This window comes from Anopheles moucheti, chromosome 3 (genome assembly GCF_943734755.1).
Source record: "Anopheles moucheti chromosome 3, idAnoMoucSN_F20_07, whole genome shotgun sequence".
NCBI lineage: Eukaryota > Metazoa > Arthropoda > Insecta > Diptera > Culicidae > Anopheles > Anopheles moucheti.
Window position 1 is genome coordinate 47,452,686 of NC_069141.1, and position 24,438 is coordinate 47,477,123.

Below are 24,438 nucleotides of genomic sequence, written 5' to 3' on the forward strand. Positions count from 1 at the left end.
AGCTGTTGCAAGCCTTACTTACGGAAAGCTATTTCGCGTACATTTCGTTTTCGAGAATTCATCTGCTCTCATCGCATCGCAAAGCGTGTAGAAGGCACTGAGCAGCATCACAGATATTGCAATTTTCTCTAGCAGAGCAGCACAATTTCAAGGAAATTTTATGCTCCTGAGGAGGTCCAACCCCGATTACAATACGTACGTAGTTCATAAGCTTATGTTTTTAGTCAGAAACTGCACATGATTATTAACATTTTTGTTGTTCTCAGTGAAGAAATATTCGTTTTGTTATAGTACGCACTGTATAAACTTTCTGCTATGTAATAGCATTGTGACTTTGTGAGAGTTCCATAATTTTTATTTACACGTAGCTGGCATCCGCATTGTATTTTGCAACAGTGTTCTCAGTGTGCCAATGATGGCCGCTTCCACTACCACTAAATAATTGGAACGAAACGACGTAAATGTACCATTTGATGAGAAATTGCAGTCAAATAAATATTAACGGTAACATATAAATACAATTTTATCTAATCATGTCATAAAAATTTCACATTTCTAGTAGATTAGAAAACAGACACATTGATTTTACCTTAAATTTCGTTATTTATTTAGAGATGAATTTGGGTTTATGTATAGTATAATAATTATGTACAAAGTTAATGTTCTACAAGTTTATCTCTTCTTCGAGTCCAAACAATCGTAACTAAATTACCTAAAAATAAAAATTGTTTTGTTTGATTTGTTCTTAATTTTCAAAAATATTTTTTTAATTTTCAGTTACGTTTACTAAAAGCAGTTACACTGTGTTTTCGAGAATGAAACAGCGATGGAATAGATTTGTTAACCGCTTTTCCGTAAGAATTCTCTATACTTTTTACCAATACAATTGCCACATGATGAGTCTTTTTTATGTTTTGATGAATTCAGCTTGCGTTGTATATAATTTTGGAATAAAAAAATCTGGATATCTAACGAAGCAATCTTATGAAATTGTACAATTTCAGTCCATTTGATCGGTACATAAGCTGTAGAAAACAACATAAATCTCATTAAGTGTTCATGAATTCACGAGTACAATTTTAATTGACATTGTAACTATGATTTCTATTCACTTATTTCATACGTATTGCATTGTAATGCAATTTTGGAATTAAACCACATTTACTGTGTCCTATACGGCAAAGGTAAATAAACTCTACAGGTCGCTGATGAATACTGAAACTAAAGGAAAATTAATACCAAAACAGCAGACAACAACATACTTTCGTAAAAATGTGACATAGAAATTTCATGAATAAATAAAGATAAAGACATTATCAAAAAGGTGCTTTTTTCCTATTAGCATACTATTTTTTAGATTTCATTTCCAATAGACTGTCATCACAGCGTATTCAATTCAATCTCTAAACACAGTGTTACTGCCAGTAAACGAAATTGTACAGTTGTTCAATACCGATAGACAAATAGCATTTTTCTGCTTCGCGTATTTCGTATTGAGGCCATTAGCAACGGCCGTAGCAACGTATTGAGGCCATTTGTCTGGATAAGGATTGATTAAAGAATTGGCATTAAAATATATAAATCCTTAATAAGGTATAGTTTTACTACATGGTGTCTGAATTTAACTGCAACTTTGATAAAATTGTAACTATTGCCAAAATGGCAATAGTTTATGCACTCGAACGATTACCACACGTTGAGTGGCCACACTCTTAAGGTTTTAGTTGTGCATAGTTATGGAAGTTACAACAAACATAAATTGCTTGTTCCCAGAACTATAAGTTTTGACCATTAGAGCATATGTATCAAAATAATAAAAGTTGCAGTTCAGATCCGAAACCCTGTACATAATGGAGAGGCCCTTTTGTGATGATCACTGGAACCTATGCAATTGCACCAGTTAGGTAATGAAAAGTGAAAAAAAAAACCTCCGCGATAATAGCAACGATAGAACATAACAAAACTAAATCATTCTGCAAATGTACGGAAAATTACTAACCCCATTCTAGAGCTGTTTTAGATAAGATCTCGAAACCCGTTCGATAAGCTCTTGGATGTGTGCTCTCATATTTCCGTAAAATGCGTCATAATTTGTTGCTGCGTTTCATAATTTTCGTGATAAATATTTTGCTCTAGTTTTAGATTTTACTTATTGCGCTACTATCTGCTATATCATAACTGCATCAAATACGCGAAGATTGCTTTCGATTAACTTCTGCTGATGGCAATTTTTTTGTTTTGTTTAGTGGTTGTGCCCAAATGTTGCTGAATGTGATTCTAAAACGAATAAATACATTGCATGTTACACGTTAGGTTCTTTACAAAAGAAAGATAAACAGGAACAAGTACCTTTAGTTCCGCTTCGTTGAAGAATGATTTATCACAGTGGGGACATTTGTGACACTTCGGCTTTTTGTGACGCTGCTCGTGGATGTTTAGTTGGTAATTGGAGCTGAACTTCTTCTCACACATGGAGCATTCGAAATTTTTCTAATAAGATACAAAGCGAGTTAGGTGTGGGATAAACAATTGGAATTTACGAAGGGCGGACGCTAACGGTCCGTTGAATTTAGTATATAAATACAAATAATACTACCTCAAAGTGTGTCTGCCGATGGCGATACAGTATCGATTTCGATTTGAACTCCTTGTTACAAATGCTGCATGTAGGTATCTTGTTTACCTTCTTTAAAGTAGAAAACGAACAAATGAATGTTTTAATGTCAACAGTGCAAACAATCCTCCCAAAAGGAAAGTAATAGCTATTTACTACTCTTCTTACCTCGTGTGTTTTCATGTGCATTCGCAACATGCCCGGCCCACGAAAACTTTTATGGCAAATTTCACATTCCGGTTGCTTTTTACAGTTCGCCTTAAAAGCAGAATAGACGCGAAAACAGCATTATAAACCAATTTTACGATATCCTGCTATCCGCGATCACTCACCTTGATCCAATTCGTATGAGATGACATGTGAAGATGAAGCCATTTCGGTTGATTAAATTCCTTATGGCAAAGGTTGCACACGTAACGTCCGGGGCTGGGACACGATGTTTGATACGTTAAGAATTCCGCTGTGAAAACGTTTTACCAAAAATCGTTCATTATTCTTACACGTTCAATGACAACCCATTTCTTTAAACGAATACGTACCGATCTGCTTTTCTTCGTCATCCGACTCCTCCTCACACTCCGTTTCGGCGTAATACTCCATATCTCCCTCTTCGATGCCAGCACTCTCTTCAATGATATCGTCCGTTTCAATCATGTCATCGTCCGGTATTACATATTCCACATCTGCTTCCAGTTTTTCTTCGTGCATTTGCGTTTCTGATTCACTCTCCTCCAGCTCTGTTTGTTCGGTTTGCTCCATTGCCATGTGGTGATGGGTCTGCAATTGATGCGCATGCATTCCATCGGTAGCTAGTGCTGTAGCTGCTGCCGGAGCCGTTACCATCAGCGGCACAGATGAAACTGCTTAATAACAACAATAAAGTGGTTAGAATCGGACGCCATCAAATTAAAGCAAGTATTTCTTTCATTACCATTCTCCAGGTATTGTGCCTCGCTCATATCCGGTTGCACTATTATCTCACAGCGATCGTCTGCAGTGCGTTGAATTTGCAGAACATGTGCAGGGTGACCGTTTTGCGTGATCATTTGCACGGTGTTGTTTGGACCCTGAATAAACTGACCAATCGAGGCAGCTTGGAATTGCGGAGTAGTCTGAATGATCTGCTGACCAGTCGCCGTAGTGATTATGTGCCCAGTGTTAATAATCTGTGCGCCGGCATTGATCAGTTGTGCGCTGGTCAGTATCATGGCAGGAGCTGCCATAGGTGGCTCAGCCTGAATAGCTTGCATATCCGCCCGCTGGATATGTAATTCGTGTAACTGCGGTGGCATCATCGCCGGGGCCACTTGTTGAAGTTTGGGTGGGCTTAGGCTCATTTTGGCAAGTTCTGGTGGAACACAATCTTTATTTTCCGGCTCTACCGTAACCGTGATTCCTTTGATATATTGCCGCAATGCTATGTCAGATCTTTCCACACGCGTCTTGAACGCATGACAGCGACTAACTTGGTGGATGCATTGTACACAAATTTTGTCCGGCCAACCATCCATTTGTTCAATCTGTAATGAAGACAAAAATACAGCACAACATACATGTTACCGATCTGCATGGACATGCATAACCAATTTCCACCCATTGTTCACTTACCTGTATTTTGGCGAATTCCATCAACATGTTCGCGATCATGTCACCAAAAATTGGGCGCATTTCCTTCTTCACCGCCAAACAAATACGGCAAATCTTGTCCAATTCGATGTTTCTTACTATTAGTTGTTCCATTGTGCACAATGGTGCCTGCCACTACAAAATCTACCAATGGTCAATTTCTGCTATCTATTGCTTTTAGAAGGTTTTGTTCCTACTCAGCGACGGCTTCTTCCAGTCGTCGCCCAACGCACATACATCAAGCGCCTTGCTGACCAAGACTTTGCAAACGACTTACGTACGATCAGTCCCACTCCAACATTGAACCGGACGGTAAAAACGGTTCAAAATTCAATGTTAACCAATTATCGTAAACCACGCGTTCAGCATTAAAGCATTTATTCGACAAATTGTATCAACACTTCGATGTAAACAAAAGGAAAAACTTTTATCGGACGAAAATATGCAAACATGGCAGCGTCGTGAAATCGGTTTTGACACATCGAATGACACTCAGCAACTTGACACTCCAGAAACGATAAGTTCAGCTGTCATGATACATTTCAAATTTGTCCGTTACATATCGTTTGGATACAATTATCATTCAACAACCATAATTACAACTAATAATTATAATTTTTATGTCGAATGATTATTTTTTTCGAATTTTTCATTATGTTATTTACCGTGCTTAATTTAGCTTTAAATAAACTATTATGAGATATTATTGATTGTAGAACAAATGTTATATTTCATGCTTTACGATATTTGACCTTAATAATTGATATATTAATAAAAGTTGTGTTACGCATTACCGTTGGCTTGGTTTGTACATTGTAATACTCTTGACAGAACGATAATTTTATTTATTCACATAATAAACTTGCTCGTGTCATCACACCCTTCGTCCGAGCTGGTTTGTACGAATTGCAACACAGACATACTAAAGCTCAAAGAGATATGTACGTAGACAAATATTACATTGTAGAATACCGCCTACAAGTCGGAGATAATCGGAAATCGAATTCAAGATCGATATGACCCATTCGTAAAAGGTTGAAGAATCCTAGACACCTAACCGTATTTTTATTTTCATTTTAGGTTTCATTTTACCATCTACAAACTTTTTGATATAGAAAATTTACTGGTACTGTGCCACGAGAAATTGAACTAATTGAAGCGTTTAGCTCTGCCTAAATTGTAAAGGGAACGTTAACTGTGTGAGCGAGATAAACTAGCTCGCCAGAGTTGTTTATGCAATGGTTGAGCTACCGAAGAGTTTACAATAAACCAACTCAAGAGTCATTGGTAATGTCCCACGAGATGGTCTTATTCCCTACAGTGAATAAAGCGCCTTGTGGATCATCTAGATCTTAGAATACATTGATGCCATGGGCATTATTGATGTACATTGTATGGCTATGTGGCACTTGCTATATGGCATTTGGTTATATGGCAGATACCTTCCAAAAAATGGTATTGAGATGACCGAGTTTAAAAGCACAATGGTGACATCATCCATCAATGCTAACAAGTACCGATCTACGATGAGATGAAAGATGTTAAGAGCCAGAGTGCAAACATATTACAAATAACGCGACGGTAGCAACAATAAATTATGGAGAATAAAAGTCTTTATTTCTTTCTGAAATAAGCAAAGCATTCCTAAACAGGAATTACGATGATGACTACCAGTGATGTCGTTCAGATAATACCGAACAGTTAAGCGGTGGTACCTCACGACACAAAACAATTTCGAAACAAAACAAATATGTCGAAACTAAACCAAAACCCAATTTCAAAACAAAAACGTTTGGCAGTATTCATTCATTCTTTCATACAGTAGGTATCAATTAGGAAAACCAGAACCAGAGATCAGACCTTGCTCTCCTTGGCACCCATTTACAACAATTCCTCAAAAAACGCGTAAAATGTAGGCAGTGTAAGAGGATTGATTGCATACTTCCTGGCGTTATCAAGCCGAGACATAAACCACAAAGGAAACGAAATACTTATCCTATTTCAATTGCATTGTTTTACATTCTTCATGAATAACCATATACATTGTTCATGGTGTAAATTAATTGTAATTCGTATGAATTTTCATTTTTTCGTCAAAGTTTTGCCGCCTTCCACAAGGTCAAGTTTATTTGAGGTATGCGAGAAGATAAACACTGTACGAGATGAGCACCCTGCGATGCCGCACCTTCTCGTCCTCAAATGTTTGTGGCGTAGCATTTGTACGAATCTGCAGATCGATCGTGAGCCACACTCTAATATCCATACTCAGCTTCCTGAAGGTAACGGGAGCGCTGCAAACGTGCAGGGCATTGCTGTTTGCTGTCTAAACAAAGCACTCGGTCAGCCTTGCCTAGCCCACCACGTCCAAAGCAAATACGGTACAAACGGAGAAACGCTCTATTCTGCATCTTGCACCGACGGTAATGAATAATCCATCAATGGTTACACTATCTTTCCCGTCGCCCTAATGCTAAACCCATCGGCACTACCACCGCACACAGTACCATGGAAATGGGACCGCATTGCTACTCACTTGCGGTGCTGTGTTTCGCTAGCAGTCACTAGTTAGAAGGCGCCGAGTGATAATCAACGCGCGAGGCACCGGCAGTAGTCGCAGCGAGATAAAGTTATTAATTCATAAATGACGATAAGTGTGACAACATCCGACCTTCCGTTTCTACTGACGGATGGAACGGGCTAGGAGCACACGGCTTAGCTGACTTTTCGACTAAAACTCTGAAGGCTTTTCTTCCCCTCATTGTCTCTCATTTGCTCGTGGCCGTATCTACTCCACGCACTTTACAAACTATCTTCTTTTCGCCCTCTTTCCAAACCATTTCACACCAACCTGACTGAGATGAAGTCTTTGCAGTTTGTGTTTAGCGTCGTGCTTTTGAGGTTATAATAAAAGCACACACTAACGATCCTTCCCACACGTGGGAATGGTTCAGTCAGTGTTTGGCAATGAAATGGTGCGCTCGTACATTATACTTATAAGTATCACCTTAGTCACAGTGAGTGAGTTTGTGTCGACTAAGCTGACAACGGTGTCAAGCGATCATCATGCGACTTCAGCAAGCGACTTCTACCGTTCGCTGGACAATGATGGCTACACTCCCACGCTGGCGCTCATACTGCAGGATTACATGCAGGTCAATAGCACCGGTACCATATCCTGGAGTAATCCGGCCTTTGCCTACTACGATCAGCAGTTGATCGATGCCATCCAGCAGCAGCTAGTGGTGGAACATACACAAGATCCGTACGATCAGCATCAGCTGCAGGCAGATCACGGTTCATCCTTGCTTCCACTGTACGGTGGCCTAAAATTTCTCACTTACTACTGTGGTCCTGGAAATTGGTCCGTTGATGGAAGCACAGTGCAAAATGCATATTTTTCCAGCATCGATCAGTGCTGCAAACAGCACGACGAGTGCCCGGATACAATAGTGCAACGCAGGGATTACCAACGGTACGAGGATCTGCCATATAAACCGCAAATATTCACCAGGTATTTCACATTCGCCAGACTTTTTGCAAAGTATCCAAGTATAATTACAACGGTCGTGTTATTGGTTTTATTTTCATCTGCACCAACTAGGCTACGGTGTAACTGTGATGTGGAGTTTCTAAGATGCCTGCAAAACATTTCTACCTTCTTTTCATACGCTGTGGCGTGGATATACACAAAGTTTCAGCATCACTGCTTCGACTACGAGCACCCTGTGATGGAATGTACCGCAAAGAGGTGAGACCAATTTCCTTTGTATCATTCAAACTGATCGTGGGACAGCAAGTGCTCATCCTTCAAACCGTAACTCAATTCGACCTTCATTGCAGAAACGATGGGTTGTTCACCGCCGATCGCTGCCTAACGTACATGGTGGACAATTCGCACGTCAAACGATGGCAGTGGTTCGACATACCGTACCTTAGCTCGAAACAGTTGATTTTTCCCGAGGTGGAGAATCGTTACGAGCTGGACTGGTTTAACATACTATTTGATCGTAAAATTTCGAAGCCGTAATACCGTTTCACTGAATAGCGGAGCATAATACATTGTAAGAAAACAGCCATGTTTAGTTTCTGCGTGAAGTTCGTAGATACATTTTTAAATATGCTTACAATTTTTCAAATACATTTAATAGATTACAACTACAGAATAAACGTTGCTCTGTGCAAGTAAGTCAATCATTCAACCTTCCATTTCCACATCTGTTATCGCATATAGCTACCTAAAACCATTTTTAAACTCTTTACTGGTTATAATTATTGCAATCATTATGATACATAATTTTCAAATATTTATTTCCCATTAAACTCTCTCTATTTGAAGTTTAGTTTAAACTGCAATCTCAATGAAGAGATTCGGCATCTGTCACATCTTCTACCGTGCAACAGTGTGACATACTTTTACCTGAGAATGATCATATAGCCGTACGGTGCTCATCAAGATCAACATCATCTTGGTGTACTAATAGTAGACAGATTCACGAAGCTCACCCCGGAGCGGACACTACCCACGTCCGGTTTATTAACTTTCTTTGGCTCATTGCTTTACGTCCTTGTACATGGCCAGTAGTGCTCTCCAACGGCCATCACCTTCAGTAGCCGAATTAATATCCGATCATCCGGATCACTTCGTATGGACATGGAGGTTGGACTATTTATTGGACTTTTGCTGCATAATTGGGATGTACTTTTCGCTCGGCCGATACTTCCACCGTGAACAAAGCTCGTCCGCTTCCGTCTGGTTGAAACCCACTCTGGTTGTTAAAGATATGGCAAAGCAACAGAAAAAAACGTGAAGAATTAGATGAAACGTTCAACCCCCATGGTGTAACCTTACCGAACTTAAAATACCAAAAAAAAAACGAGAATAATGAACCACACACACACACACAGCTTATTCTATAATGACCCAAACACCAGCTATAAACCAGCACCACCACCTGAAGCATTATTCGAACCAACCGGTTACCGAGCACTTTCCCAAAAACTCCACGCACTCACCATTGTCCATGAGCTCTACTGTTTGGATCCGCAACACGCTGTTTCCGCCGTGGCCAAGGCGTTACATTCTTCCGCTACAACCGCTTTCATTTCTCTGACATTAGATTTCCTACGTTCTGTTTTCACCTATTTTTCTCTTTTCATGCAAATTACAATTGACCTGCACTGACAGAGCACCACCATGTGCCGCAAGTTGGCCGACCGCGTGGTTGTTCGGTTGGTTGTCCTTTATCACACACAAAAAAGTTCAAATATTTTAAGCTACTAGTATCTGAGCTATGGTGAAGAGTGTACTGTTTCTGAAGAACATTTAAATTCCAGTGAGATTTTAACTGCTCAACTAAATAATCAGTCTACGAAATACATATGTTTGTGCAATACTGTTTTTGCGCAGCTTCACTGTTCCCCAAAACATCATCTGCGTTTAATGCGATCGTACCGCGATCGTGTAATACTCTCATCAACCGTAGACGATCGATTTGGCCGTAATGAAATAACGCGTGTACCCATTTAATGGGCGCACAAACAAATCTTTAAACAAATTCTGTGATATTAAACCCAACGAATCGATTTTCAACCGATTTCCATCGGTAATATCGTTACTGTTTCCTACATCAAACGATCTCGAGTTCCGCAAGGAGTTGTGTTTGCTGTACGCGGCACCGTATGGTAAACTGTATGTTCCAGAACGGTAGAACTGTATCGGACAGTCGTAGCCGGTGTGGCCGTCACTGAAAAGGTGATAAATGGTTCGATCAAAAAGGGTGCATTAGCTTATGTGCTGTGTAATCCGCGCGTGTCAAATGCATGGTGTTTGTAATGGGTTAGTGTATCTTTGTGTCACTCTTCGACCGATCTTCCGTAGCTGCTGCCGTGGTACCGTATTTGGGATGCCAGTTCCACACTTTCGCTTTTCCGCGTTCAGTCACCCTCAGCATCAATTACGGTTCACCCTGAATTTCGAGTGGTTGATACTTACAAATATTTTTCATTTTCCCCATCCCCCCAACCAAACCACTTCGCGCCAGCCGTCACACTTACTACAGAGTCAAGGTCGCGAACCACCAGTTCACACATTCGCCCGCCTCGGCCTCACATTTACCGGTCCCTATGTTTGCTCGTAGTGCGTGCCAGTGAACCAGCAACCTGTATTGCATCGTCACCCATCCCGCCTCGGATTGATTTCACACGATCTCAGGCCTTTGCAGGCCTTAACACTACACTACCGGTTACTTTTTAAGCAATGGCCGAAAAAACTAAACCGCTCAACGCGACCAGTCGAATGCGCTGGTGCTCTTTAGTGCGTGGCGTTGTGCGCGCTTTATCTTCAATACGACCGCTTATTGGAACCGGACCGTTCCATCCTCTTAAACGCATTCAAAGCTGTGTCAACCATATCGAAACGCAGTACGAAACACCCTTGAAAGTGCTATCCGCACCAAAACTGCGCCGGTTGGTAGGTCTTTGCTAATCATCATCAACTAGCCACGACTGTAAGCTGCCAGCGAGGGATTGCCGTAGCTTCGGAAGAGGATTACAACACCCCGCGCTGGCCTGGCCGGTCGTTCGATCGGGTCAAGCGGGTGAGCGGGATCTCGCGACGTATTTTTTCGGTGGTTGTAAAGTGATCGCACTGATCGCACCAATCTGCTTTCTTTGCACCGTACCTTCACCCTATCAATCATTCCGGTCGGTTGTGAACTAACCTTTGCCAAACCGAACACGGTCTTCTCTCGCCGAAGCATGTCACCTGGACGACATTGAAGAATATAGCACCCAGTGTGTTGGCCGTTTCTGTGGAATAGAGAAGAAACACCGAGATTGAAACAATAAAAAACGCAATAACATTCGGTCGATCAACCACCAATTCCAACGATGATGTTGCTTCATATGGCGTGCTAATCTGGGTATCTTTAAACCGTTTTTGCAGTACGTTACAGCAAAACCGTTATAGTCGCTTGTTCCACACGTTATTTATGCTAATGAGGCAAAACAAAACTACTCTGAGCTCAAAACAGCATACAACTAATTTATACACAAGTAAGTAACCAGAGAAAGTAATGATTTTGGTTACTTATAGCTTCGCTGTAATGGCTAGTGGATACTCCTAAGTGACGTTATTTAACGTAGCTTAATTCGTAAATCATTCCCATCTTTGATTTCTTCGCTATTTCGCAAGAAGATGTCGCTAGCTTTAATATGGTTTAGAATTGATTTTTAATGTATAAACTGTTACTAAAAACTATTAGTAATGAACTTTAACTAAATCAGTTTAATTTTGTTCTCCACACCAACCTAACGTAGTCTACTTATGCGACGATGGATTTTAAACCGAAATTTTGTATTGCTTTTCTTCAAGTGTGCATTCGAACTCCAAGTCGATCGAGCCCGGATAAGGTTCAAATGATTCTAAACTATCCAAAGATTAATTAAAAGCACATTGCATACCTTCAGGCGAATGCTCCCTAGACAAAATACCGTTGAGAATTTTGTTTTCCTATCGTTTGATCGATGTTTTTCGCAATCAATGTACTAAACTTCGTCCTTATACACTGCCAGTGATATCATTCTCGAAATAGGGGGAGAAAAAAAGTTTTAATAGTATTAAAAACTATTGTATAAAGGAAGAAATATGTTCAATCAGCACCATCACTTCATTAAAACGTTTTGTTTCGCTTTTTTTTTAAATGACTACTTAATCCTTAATTGCATTTCAATCCGTTTCTCTATTATTCCCCCGTAACAAGTATTATATGCACTTACGTACCCGTGTTTAAGTTTTGCAAACACCTCCTGAACCGTGCGTCACAATCACAGTGCGACCGTGTAAAGGTTCCACGATTGCATAGCCCACGGCGGCACTCACCGGGCAGCAGTACATTCGGGCACAGATCATGCTCCCGGCAGCACTGATCTTCGGCACCATATCGTCCTACATCCGAATAGTTTGTTGCAATATTACCTGTAAGAATGATTCAGTTAGACTTACTGCAGCGATACTTAGTTTGTCTGGTCAAAACGGCGCTAACACGTTTACCGTCCTTTGCCACTTTACACACTTCCGCCTAACCAAAAAAGGATCAGAATGTTTACTCAATCCACTCAAATGTCTAAATGTTTAAGGTTAATCAAATTTATGGCAATGAGAAGGTGTAAAAAACAAACGTGTATCTTGCAGAATAAACGCACTCGAAAAAGGCAACGAAACGATTCGTTTCGAGTTTTTGAATGATGTTTTTTTTGTTATTCTTCTGGCACTGTTTACGATGCTGTCCCGCGTATGGGCTACATTTGTCGTAGGCTTCTATAGCTCTTGAATTCTGTATTGCTCTAACCTTTTCCAGTCGGAAGAGAAGATTCAGGAAATGGAAAAGACATAAACGATTGGACACTTTTTAATGCTGCATGATGATGTATGGTTTTACTGCCTTGTGCTATTTCCTGGATGTCTTTGAAATTGAGACCTATCACAACATTACGTACAAGATCCGCACGAGCTGAAACACACTCACCCGGTCCGCACCACTTAGTGCCAGGATAGATAAAACCCAATCCTCCCTGCAGCTCACCGGAGATGTCGCTAGCTTCGCCACAAACTTCCTCCAAAGCAATTACCGATTCACGCGGCACTTGACGCATCTTCTTTGTGTCAGACGCTAACAACATTCGCTGAATATCTCCTCTTAAAGCAAAACAAAAGGGAAAAGAACACAAAAGTAAACAATTACTATTTTTGTCGATAAACATGCATATCGACGTTCATAATTCTGTGCCTTGTTTTGGTTAATGTTTCAATCAGCAGGTTGTTACGGAGCATCTGTTGGAAATACCGCTCTGCAGCCGCATGGCCTTGAACTTCCGGGCTAGTACGCTCGGACTCCTGGTCGTGGACCGGTTTTTTTACGTTGCTGTTGTTGTTGTTGTTGTTATTGTCGTTCATTTCAGTTTCCCTTTCAACATGCTTTGCCGGTTGATTCGTCAGTGCAGGATTCGATCAGTGCGGGCAGGGTCAATTACCTGCAGTTATTGAAGAGGAAGCGCGCTTACTTACCGATCGGAGTGTATCTTGCAGTAGGGAGGTCGACTGCTAAGCTCGACCATGCGGGTCATCCGGAAGTCGGCCACTAGAACCGAGCTGCATGAAACCTGCGTTCGATAGAACAGGTTTGCCAGCAGCAAGAACCAACACACCATCCCAAATCCCCAACTGACGCCAGACATTCTCGACCGTTGCATCGTTTTGAGCTGTAAATACCACAATCGTATAAATAATGCAACCCAGGATGCTACTTTACCCATAAATTATTTAGAATTTACGGAATGCAATCTACTGCTACAATTCATTTTAAAGTACAAGAACCACTCTCATTATGCAACCTTTCCAGTGAGTAGGTCTATTGGAGTGAAACAGAGCGTTTGTTATAATGGTTGGTTATAATAACAAGAAGGATGATAACCTTCCATTTCTCCATATTATCATATCATATATATCATATCCTCATTTTATCTAAATTCTAGAAAACTTGAGTGAATACTAAAGGGAGGATATTTAAACTTCTTTGCTAGACCATTTTTGGTTAACATTTCTGTAAATTTCTGTGCGCTGTACTGGTATGTTACTGATAGGTAAGTAACCTTATTTCTTATAGTATTTTTGGAATTATGTTGTTAGTCCAGTCAAATAATATAATCGGTAACGCATGAGTGACTTTAGCGATTTCTCATACTGGTTCCCTACCACCTATTGTAGAACTAAGCATTATTTCGTTCATTCAGCTGTCCTGTTATTCACAGATAAAATTAGACAATTTCATTAGTAAATTTGAAACTGTTTCTATGGCAACAACAAGGGCAACAGCAACAGCTCTGCCTTATCCAAACTGCATTACACAGAAATGAAGAAGATCTACATGGTAATAAGACTCTACGATATAGTCGACCAGACATTTAAATAATATGCCCCCAAATAAAACCGTATCGCAAACAAAAGAATATTAAAGAAGCAAATGTAGCTTCGGCAACTCAAAGTAAATAAATGAATAAAAGCGATACCGTAAAATGGAGCATAATCTTATTCAAGGGCAAAGTTATCTTGGTGTTCTAACCAGAAATTGATCCTCAAACAGTGAAGAAGTTCCTGGACAAGATGGAGATAGATTATGTGAAATTCTCAATCGAGATCAATTGCCTCTGACCAGCAGGCATCTGCCAGAGGAAGCGACTGAAGGTTTAAATAATACAATGCTTTTCAAATAGATTAGGATAACGTTCTGTCAAAAATAGCCAATTCTCTGAATGATGCGCAAATTCGAGAAGCGTTTAGGGCCTATATGACATGGAAAGACAGTTTACCGCCCCGGCTACTAAAAAGCATAAACTTATGGTCAGTAATGTTTTCGTAAAATCAAATAAGCAAATGAATTAAATGAGTTCAATGACAATATTTTTATATTGACAATTAGACAATTAGAAATTAAATTCCACGATAACTCCACCAATAGATTAACGATACCGGCATATGGGTTGATTATATGTTATAATTATATGTTTTACTAATGCAAATTAATTGAATTAATTAATTGAACACATTTTATACACCAAAGACAATGGTATGAGCTTTCTGCTTCCAAACCACAGAATAGTTTGGTATCATCTTTCCGCCGCAGTCATCAAGAGACCTAGATTTTTGTTACTACATTTTTGCACAATAATTTTTCTATTGCTTTTTTGCACAACAAATACATCCACATCATGCTCGGATTCAGATCGACGCATTTATGCATCCACATTGCATCATATTCCCGACATTCACAAAAAAAACCCGATGAATATTGATGAGCTGCACGAATTTCACATAAACTCACAGTGTGATGGAAACTTGCTTTTCCGGTTTTGTGTTTTATTTTTGTGTTTAGATTCAACCGTAGCAGACCATTTTCTGTTCGGCCTTTTTCTCGTCTTTGGTGACACTGACCTCGAGATGTGAAAAAGATGCGCGAGACGAAAACGACCCACCAATACGCGTCCATTGATCTTCGCATTCGATCACCGTGAAAGGTGCTCTTTCCATGCCTTCACCCATTCCATTGCTAACGATTTTATGATAATCATAATGACCTTCAAATCTTCTCCCGATCACAACCCTCTGGTTGGTTTATTCTCGAATTCACAACCCTCTGGTCGGCAGTGGGTGGAGGTCTGGTCTACCGGTCGAAAGATTTGCAACATCACACGTTTAGCCTGTTGCAAATTTTATAAGCAAATAAATACATACCGCACAGTGCTTTCGACTGTTTTGCATACCAGCGCTAGTAATGTTCTGGCAAACAAAAGGAAGAGGACAAAACGGGCACATTTACAATGATGCAAATGTGTGAAACAACATTCTATGGGTTCGTCACTGTTGACCCGCCCCGATCCAACAATCAAACATTACATCATAAAATCAAATAAACAAGTTTCCTTGCAAAGAGAAAAATACATTTAAACATATTCTTTCTCGATTCTCACATTCCATTAACTTTCTTAAATGATCATGCAACATACATGACTAAGATTCTCCAGTACGTTACGTGGGTTGATACCACGAGTATGTTGCAACGGAAATTCACAAACAGAACCACCATTCGTCACGCAGCGCTGCTCTATTTTTTGCCGTAAAATTATATCGCATTCTTGATCAATCAAATTAAATCAAATTATTCACTTGGGCCACATGTGCACGATGGCGCAGAAGTTAAGGCTTGAACTTACGCGACACTCTGTCCTAAAGTTGATCCACGGGTTATCTTAATTCTGAGTAGTGATCTAGAAAACCTCACAACTAAACACAGTCCTCAAAAATTCTAAACCCAAAACAGTGTTTCGGTTAAAATATCATTGCAGGCTTATTACGACGACGATTCCACACCAACACTCGTTTGCTCAATCGTTTTGGAAAACCTTTGCATTCTCTTATTCTTATCACTGCGCTCGTCGCGCATCACTCACGAATCGTTCCCAACTAGAACTCTGTGTGCATTGCTTGTTACCTTTCAAAAACAGAAATTTAAAAATTCTTTACCGCTTTTTATTTATTTTTTCTTTATTCCTTGTGGACTACACGCTTTCCTTTGGGAAAACAATACACACTTTCAATCACACCACGGCACCCGAAATCTCCACGACGCGTATCGTTCCGAAGTCAAATGTCAACTGATGCGCGATCCACGCGGTCCGCACTGACCACTGACGAAGACCGTTGGCCGAGACTAATACGTGTGCATGTGTACGTTTCGCCGCCAGACGATCGAATGATGTGCCGATGGGTCCTAGCCAACAATCAAGCGCGGCTGCTGAAGCTGTGCCATTGAGACTGTTTGTAGGATTATCAATCAAAGATTTTAGACGCCAGATTGTTCAATCGTGCTTGCTTGGATGGTATTTTGCTTCTTTCTTTGGATCACACTCTATCACTCACCTTGAAATGAGACTGACCACTGAAGCACGCGCATGAAAGATGTGCCTGAAAAGCAATCGTAGCAACCGTACAGCCGAACGCATTTGATATTTACTACCGACTATTTGTATACTACACTCTTGCTTTTTTCCCTAGAGAACTATACTCTTCAGACTATTCTTATCCTATTAAAAAAATGAATGTTATGAAAATTTCATAACAGTCAAATTTGAAGATTTTCTTTATTACCATTTTCCTATCGTACCTCACTCTTCCCAAATTACCTATCGCTAGTACTTGAATTCCTTTCTCTGAACCAAATAAAAGGGTTTAACCACACAAATTTACCAAAAATTATGGTGTTAGCAGAGTGTTTCCTCCATAGTGAAATTACTACCTACAGTGACTATCCACAAAGAAACCAGAACGGTGGAAGTGGATTCAGTCTACTGTAAAAATCTTCAGAATCTTCAGAATATGGGCACTATCTTCTTATAACATTAAAAAAGAGCACGATCGTGTGTAATTTGTTGCGATGAATACTGCAAACACTTGTCAACAGTGCACCTCGGTTTGAATCTACCACGTTTCCTCTATCGATGTGTGAATATCTCAAATAAATATGTCTCCCTGATCGTCCGATTCTATTCTAATGACAAGTTCAGGCCATCGGACTCGTTGCACAGCATTGAACTTCCACACCCACTTTGGAATCGAAGATTCAGCCAATTTTGAGTGGATAAATAATGGTTGACCTTCTTCTTTTCGTAAAACAAATGATACACATCTATTATTTATAGTATTGAATTACTCCAAAGATGCGATCACCTATATGTACATCTGCTTAGTAGCACTGGCGCTGTCTGGCATTTCTGGCATACTTATATAATATCTACATAGTTGCTGAATACCAAGCTATCTTCCTACTATGTAGAACCTTTCTAGTTATGGTACACATGCACGCACGTGACGCATGGATTTATCCAACAACGCGAATGATTTTTCATCTTGTACGTGTGGAAGGACTATGCAGGATCCGCCATAAAGATGGCGATCCGCTACGACCTGTACGACTATTGTACCGGTCTGTACCGGGCTCCGGTGGACCGGTCATTTTATTAAAATGACGCCAGACTACCTAGCTCTCAAGTCCTTTTAGGTCGTTCACATGGACAGAGGAAGCGTGGTAGGACAAGTAGGTAGACCCAAACTGACATGGCGCTGATGCGTGCGATAGTGAGACTGGGATATTAGATTGGCAGACAACGGCGGTCAACAGTGAGTGGTTTAAAGGACCCCTGCAATAGGTCAGCATCTGCAAAATGATTGTAGTGCCAGATAAGTAATCTTTTTCTTTGTTGTTTGTTCTTTTATCCAAAACAAATAATAAAATTGGATATAGAAGCACTCCGCCGTAGCAAGGAATTACTATCCGAGTTCGGGGTAAAGTAACTCGATACGGCCAGGCTGTTCTAAAGAAGAAAAAAACGAATATTTATTTAAAAAGAAATAAAACGAAACATCTAAATTTACTTTACATTTTCACTTTATTTTCTGTACTTCTTTGTTTGTTTACTTTTAGTTACGTGTTATCTCACTATCTACTCGGTCTTATATTCATATCATATCGGTTCATTTTGTTTCTTTTCTCGTTCTCTTTCTTCGCTTCAGTTCGTCCTTATATATTCACTGCATCTACTACAAGTATTACGGCTGCTCCCATATTACTTACTCGCAGCTCTCCTGCAGCGTTATCTGTATGGTTGTCCTAGTTTTTTTTCCGTTTTACAAGTTTATCATTCACTCAGATGCATTTCGTGTTTTCTTACATATAAATTTGCAATATACCTCCCAGTGTGACCCCTCGCCATCCTCTATTTAATGCATACTCTAATCATGTTTCGTAATCGGAAAATTACTCGTTGGAAAATAAAACGAACGTAATCGTAATCGATATAATGCCGTAAACTAAGATCATTAAAGGAAAATTAAGAAAGAACAGATTACGCCACTTCTGTACGCTGATTTTCAGCGTAATGTACGTGTGTGTGTATGTGTGTATACGTGTTTGCAGGTCGCTCTTCTGTCCTTCTGTTTATTACTGTACATAGTAGTGTGCTGTTCTCGTCTATTTGAGTAATATCCTTTCTAAGAACGATTAGCTGCTACTCTTCTTTTCGTCTTTTTCAACTAATCCGTTTTCTTCTGCTTTACTGTATTTCTCCACTTTTTTATCTGCACTCATTAATTCTTACATCTTCTTCTCTTTCGGTGTCTTTTACATTCTCCACCTGCTATACTGTTTCATTTGAATTATTAAACGAGATAGAATATTTGTATCATTTCTCCTCCTGATTTTGCACGCGTGTTACCCCAATCTGTTACACAATAGCTGTATCCCATAACACGCAACGCCCTTAAACTCCGAAAGCTGTATTCAATCAGAGGACAGTTTAGCATCGGCAAAAGCGTCTACATCGGATTTGATGGTGGTAGAGCAATGTAATTCAAACGCATGATAAAGCCATATTTTTTTTAAACGGCAGTCATCCACTTAGCGCAGCTCGGGAAACGTTTCATCCGTTATTTGAACACCCATTGTTTTGGTGCCGCAGCGACAAGGCGTGGCTATTAAACACGATCGTGTTGTGAATACATTTTTTTTTTGCAATATTCGAATTCTATTTCATTATTTCATTGCAAACCAAAATTAACCTTCGGAATGCATATCTCTACAAAAACCCACGTGTCAATTTGTTCTATGCGTCGTTGCTTAATAATGTGTAATGTTACACCTGCGTCAATTACAACATTTTGTTTGGAGGCTGTGTGTAATAATCATGCTTTTACTATCAGTTTGATCAGATTCTTGCTGCCTTTCGGAATTGTTAGTTACTGTGTGAGTGTACAAGCATCTATTTTGCTTGAAATTACTGTATATCTTTTGAGTTACACTTCGTTATGCCTTCAGCTGTTTCTTCTAATCGCATAATTTTAAATTCCCATTTTAGATGGTTGGTTTTTCCTTCGTTTATATCTTTATATTCGTGTTCAAGTTGTTCAAAAAAATACACGGAAAAAATAAGTTGTTTTAGTTATTATAAGACAGTAAGCACGAACTCTGACAAGCAAGGAACATACAATGATAGATATATAATTGTGTACTATGAAAAATAGAAAATAAACAACAATTTAAATAAATGTACTGGCATTTGCTTTTGAATTTTTGTTTATAGTCATTGTTAAACGTTATAAAGTTTTATCGGAAAGTTGAAAAATCCACAAAAATCCACAATAAGTCGGAATATGCACAAACGGAATACGTTAAACATTGCACCCAGCAGTAGTGCAAATCAAATTTACCCAGTTCTTTGTTAATGTAAGTAGCAGCAAATAAACATTGTTAATTGTTTTCAATCCAATAACTGCATGACTACCTCACTATACCTTCGTACGTCTTCTGTTTTTTTTTTTACTTTTTTCTTTAACTGCAATTATTGCTTGCTCTTTTGTCTAATGTATGGCGAATGAAATTGTTTATGTTGCATGTTGGTTGATTGGTTGTTTGGTTGGTTGGTTGATTTGTTTGTTTTACGATTTTAACTCCTGTGGAACATTTAATTCTTCCTCTCAATCGAACACTGCTTACTGTTCTGTTCATTTAAGGTTGGTACCACACTTTTAGTAAGCATATCATTTCAAGATAATAGGAGAAAAACAGCGTATGAACCTTCCTTAAAGACAAATGCTGTATTATTTCATATTTTGCAGTCATCTGACTTGCAAAATGGGACTTCACTTTAACAAATATTAATTAGAACTATTTGCCTTCGGTCAACAGAATTTAAGTTGATCTGCGATATAGAAAAAAAAGCTTTCCGTTTGTGTGCTTCACCATCAGGAATTGGTCCGTTTAAGACCAAACAACCTTCGAAAGGAAAACCCGATACATAATGCAAATAAACTGTACCGAGCCAACACGCACAACCTATTCCTCAGCAATACTATTTTTTTACACTGTATTTCCTTATTTTTACCGTCCTTAATCCTCATCACTGAGCGCCTCGTACTGAGCAGATAACAGAGGTTTAGGTTCTAGGGCCGACGCAGTATGACGATCATCTGTCAATACACCGCCAGCACCGTTGCCTCCGCCAGTGCTGTTCACTCCGATAGAATTACTTCCACCAACTACAGGACCGCTTCCGGTGAGAATCATACCAGCATTGATTGATTTCATACCAGCAACATTACTAGCTCCGCTACCGCCAGTTCCCATCGTTGATGCTATAGAAGTTGTAGACGATGTAGCTGCAGATGAGGAAGAAGAGGGAGTGGGCGGTGCCCCACTGGCGACCGTTAGAGCACTAAACGGATATGCGTATGTGGGTGGCGTAGTGAACGTCGTTAACGGTTGCTGATGGTACGTATTGTGAACGATCGCCGGGCTCGTTGTGGTAGAGCCAGATGTTGCCAGTAAGGATGCTGATGTAGAATGTTGCGGATACTGCTGGTTTTGTTTTTGTTCTTCTGTCGAAGAATGGAGAGACTGCTGCTGTCCATCGCTTCCTCCAGACGCCGGAGTGCTGCTGCGATCAACCAAACCCATATCCTTTACGTGATGGTGAGCTGACGTTGGTTGAGTATGATGCGGGGAGAGGTTTTGAAAACTGCGGGGAGAAGATTGCTGCCGATCGACATTTCGATTGCCACCGTTGCCTCCATCAACTACTACCACCATCGATGAATCGGACGCTGCACGCTTTTCGTCCTCCGTTCGCATTGCTTCGACGATACGATTTTTTACGTAAAAATCTAGCGCAAAATTATCCCGACCACCGGCTCCTGCATGAGGACCACCTGCTCCTCCCACACGTCCTAAATGCGGCCCCGGGTGGAAGAATTGAGGCGCGTCAGGTGAAACGGATTCATGAAATTTATTTCTCGGTCCGGGTGATTGCGCCAGTCGTATAATATGCCGATCTTCAGGAGTTACCCGACCAGGACCTTTTTGAACTTCGTGACCACCACCACTACCAGCACGTTGCATTTGTTCCTCCTTGCCTGACGTTGCCATCGACGATGGCCGTCGGTGTTTCCATTGATCGGTAGCCAAAATCGCTTCCGCTCCGGGGTTACCAGCCGTGGCTGCACCGTACGGTATCATTGGTGGCCTTAACGATAGATATGGATTGGGATTCGGTGAATAATCCTTTGCTATGATCGATTCGGTCAACTCGCCAAGTGTGATGTTTTTCACACCACTAAGACTATTGCCACTCATGCCGCTAATATCCCGCCTATGATGCGGATGCACATTGTCCGAATCCAAATCGACGTTTATGACGTTGGGAGAATGAGATTTGCTACCATTATTTTCACTGATCACCTGCTGCATCGCCATGGAACGCTGATCTCGTGAGGCAAACTATGGAAAACATACAAATTAATAAATAAAACAAATGAATTAATATAGCACCATGCAGCTATAAGTGCACATTTTTTCATTGACTGCAAACAAAACTAATACAACTGTATTTTTATATTTCGCTTTGTTTACTATACAGCAGGACTATATATTTTTAATATAAAACACAATTACTCTGAAAAATTGTAATAAAATAGAATACATTTACAAAACATTGTTATTGATACTTACGTAGGGTGTTCTAAGAGGATCCCGTATCGACGGCATTGGAGGTGGCTCGACAGCCGTTTGACTGATCTGATGTGTTATGATAGCATCGATTAAATTTGCTGCTGTGAGCGAACCGTCTGAAGTAGTCCGAGCGCCCATTAATTCAATTGCCCTGAAAATGTACAATACAACACACAACACAAATCCGATAATTAACCATTTTTGCCCATTAGTTCAATTAAACTTCAACACATTATATTGCAAAAATGCTAAGAGGTCATTCTTACCTATCACGTCGATCTGGTAAAAACCCATCATAGTGTTGTTTTCTTCGACGCTCTTCTGCCTCTTGATGCCGATCGAGACGTTCGCGTTCGCGATGAAGTTGTTCGCGTGCCTGTTGTTCACGTTCCATCTCACGTCGCTCACGATGATCGCGATCACGCTCCCTTTCTCGTTCGCGTTCTCGCTCACGATCGCGTTCCCTTTCTCGCTCACGATCACGTTCACGCTCCCGCTCACGTTCACGTTCGCGATCTCGTTCACGTTCCGCCCTTTCAACCATGATAGTGCGCTCGAGCTCAACACGTTCCCGGAAATTTAGCTCATCACGGCGATCCCGCTGGTCAGCATGAGGATCCCGTTGATACGACGGAATAGGTCCCAGTTGTTGTAACGAAGGATGCAATGGAGATTGTTGATGACGGCGCTGCAAGTCAACCTGTTACAAAAACATATATTATATCATTCATATCACATTCAATTATCAACTTTCACGCTTAGCTACAGCTTCCAAATGCATAATTGGAGTTGCGTCGCAAATGATCTAACATACCTGTTGTTGTCGCAATTGTAGATGGTGCTGAGCAACGGCTGCTGCTGCTGCGGCTTGCTGCTGTTGATGCAGATGATGCAGCTGTTGTTGCTTTTGTTGATGCTTCTGATGTTCATGATCATTATCTTGATTTTCTTGCAGTAATTGCGCCGAATGATGAGATTGCTGATTAGATTGCGATTGTTGACCACCCTGTTGTTGTGAAGGCTGAGACTGATTTGGCTGCGATTGGTGTTTCGATTGTTGATGTTGCGAATGCGGCGGTTGTGGAGATTGTGGCGTTTGGTGCTGCTGTTGCGATAACTGTTGCTGATTTTGCGCTTGTTGATGAGCCTGTGATTGCGACTGCAGCTGTGAAGATGACTGTGGTGGTGGCTGCGACTGTGCTTGAGCTTTGGAGAGTTCCAATGACTGCAATTTGTTCTGGTCCTGCTGTTGCGTTTTGGACTGTTCTTGCGCTTGCTGCTGTGGGTGTTGTTGTTGAGATTGTAGTTGGGATTGCTGTTGCGAGTGCAGTTGTTGGTGTAATTGTTGTTGGGATTGCTGTTGCGATTGGTGCAACTGTTGTGACTGCGCCAACGATTGCGACGTTTGCTTTGACTGCTGCTGCTGATGATGCTGTTGCTGTTGATGGTGGAAAGGTATCATGCTAGGATGCTGATATCGCATATCGTGATGATGAGTCGATGAAATCGACAACCCTGCCGATATTGTGGGTGGTTGTTGCTGTTGCTGATCCATTGTCGCACGTTTTGCATCGTCCTTATGGGGAACGGTCATCGGAGGCTGTTGCACTGCTAGATCAACGAACGAAGTAAATGCATCTGTAAACCCACAAATAATACAAGAAAATGTTCAATTATTTATAACACAGTTGTTCCACATTATAATACAAATTGTGCATACCTTGTAGGTAGTGGTGAGGCGGCGGTGGCGGTTGCAAATGATAGCGTGGCGCTGGGCTTGGTGGTTTGGAAGAGGCAATACCTCCTCCAGCAACCATTGCTGGATTTGTATTTCCACTGTTACTACCTGTGTTTCCAGATGCACTGCTGTTTCCGCTGTTGGCGCTAGTGTTGTGGCGCTGTATAACACCTTGCCGCTGTGGAGGCGGTGGAGTTCGATGAGGACTAGAGGTGTTACTATACACCGGGGAGATTCTGCAAAGGTCAAACAACCATTCACACCATAATTATTAGCATAAAGATCCTATCACATTACATCCGGAGACCGGTCTGAACCATTGGACATATTGTAAATGGCGTTCAATCCAA

The 24,438-nt window shown here is 40.6% G+C and overlaps 4 protein-coding genes across 15 annotated transcripts in view; 1 reads left to right on the forward strand and 3 right to left on the reverse strand.

Annotated features, from left to right (window-relative positions):
* Window positions 1–2,045: 2,045 nt before the first annotated feature.
* On the reverse strand, window positions 2,046–4,354 carry LOC128304247 (zinc finger protein 236). Its single transcript, XM_053041406.1, has 8 exons — window positions 4,223–4,354; window positions 3,546–4,134; window positions 3,154–3,474; window positions 2,947–3,074; window positions 2,783–2,872; window positions 2,597–2,686; window positions 2,350–2,490; window positions 2,046–2,277 (listed from the first exon to the last, which is right to left on the reverse strand). Exons 1-8 carry the CDS (start codon window positions 4,352–4,354, stop codon window positions 2,209–2,211), a joined length of 1,560 nt encoding a protein of 519 aa, XP_052897366.1. The 3' UTR covers window positions 2,046–2,208.
* A 2,828-nt stretch (window positions 4,355–7,182) lies between these two features.
* On the forward strand, window positions 7,183–8,425 carry LOC128301439 (uncharacterized). Its single transcript, XM_053037922.1, has 3 exons — window positions 7,183–7,751; window positions 7,842–7,988; window positions 8,081–8,425. The coding sequence occupies exons 1-3, from the start codon at window positions 7,183–7,185 to the stop codon at window positions 8,265–8,267; spliced, it is 903 nt and encodes a 300-aa protein (XP_052893882.1). The 3' UTR covers window positions 8,268–8,425.
* Window positions 8,425–16,460, reverse strand: LOC128301440 (group 3 secretory phospholipase A2-like). The gene is made up of 6 exons (XM_053037923.1): window positions 16,317–16,460; window positions 13,305–13,498; window positions 12,766–12,935; window positions 12,021–12,215; window positions 10,960–11,047; window positions 8,425–9,006 (listed from the first exon to the last, which is right to left on the reverse strand). Exons 2-6 carry the CDS (start codon window positions 13,487–13,489, stop codon window positions 8,904–8,906), a joined length of 741 nt encoding a protein of 246 aa, XP_052893883.1. The 5' UTR covers window positions 13,490–13,498; window positions 16,317–16,460; the 3' UTR covers window positions 8,425–8,903.
* Window positions 16,461–18,235: 1,775 nt separating this feature from the next.
* The window catches only part of LOC128304745 (uncharacterized), a 49,048-nt gene continuing 42,845 nt past the window's right edge, over window positions 18,236–24,438 (reverse strand). For all 12 annotated transcript variants that reach the window (XM_053041973.1, XM_053041969.1, XM_053041970.1 and 9 more), the window contains 5 exons: window positions 24,071–24,324; window positions 23,165–23,988; window positions 22,617–23,050; window positions 22,351–22,501; window positions 18,236–22,119 (listed from right to left, as the gene is read on the reverse strand). In XM_053041973.1, coding sequence (XP_052897933.1) covers window positions 20,734–22,119; window positions 22,351–22,501; window positions 22,617–23,050; window positions 23,165–23,988; window positions 24,071–24,324 — 3,049 coding nt within the window. In that variant the 3' untranslated portion in view covers window positions 18,236–20,733. The remainder of the gene's footprint in view (window positions 22,120–22,350; window positions 22,502–22,616; window positions 23,051–23,164; window positions 23,989–24,070; window positions 24,325–24,438) is intronic.

Bases quoted from the DNA above. Each gene is read 5' to 3' on its own strand.
- LOC128304247 (XM_053041406.1), bottom strand. From the start codon at position 4,354: ATGGAACAACTAATAGTAAGAAACATCGAATTGGACAAGATTTGCCGT. The intron at 4,135-4,222 runs GTAAGTGAACAA...TCTTCATTACAG, and splicing joins TGGAATTCGCCAAAATACAG to ATTGAACAAATGGATGGTTG. The intron at 3,075-3,153 runs GTACGTATTCGT...ACGTTTTCACAG, and splicing joins TGACGAAGAAAAGCAGATCG to CGGAATTCTTAACGTATCAA.
- LOC128301439 (XM_053037922.1), top strand. From the start codon at position 7,183: ATGGTTCAGTCAGTGTTTGGCAATGAAATGGTGCGCTCGTACATTATA. The intron at 7,752-7,841 runs GTATTTCACATT...TGCACCAACTAG, and splicing joins AAACCGCAAATATTCACCAG to GCTACGGTGTAACTGTGATG. The intron at 7,989-8,080 runs GTGAGACCAATT...CCTTCATTGCAG, and splicing joins ATGGAATGTACCGCAAAGAG to AAACGATGGGTTGTTCACCG.
- LOC128301440 (XM_053037923.1), bottom strand. From the start codon at position 13,489: ATGCAACGGTCGAGAATGTCTGGCGTCAGTTGGGGATTTGGGATGGTG. The intron at 12,216-12,765 runs GTGAGTGTGTTT...TCATTCTTACAG, and splicing joins CACTAAGTGGTGCGGACCGG to GTAATATTGCAACAAACTAT. The intron at 11,048-12,020 runs GTACGTAAGTGC...TCTATTCCACAG, and splicing joins TTTGCAAAACTTAAACACGG to AAACGGCCAACACACTGGGT.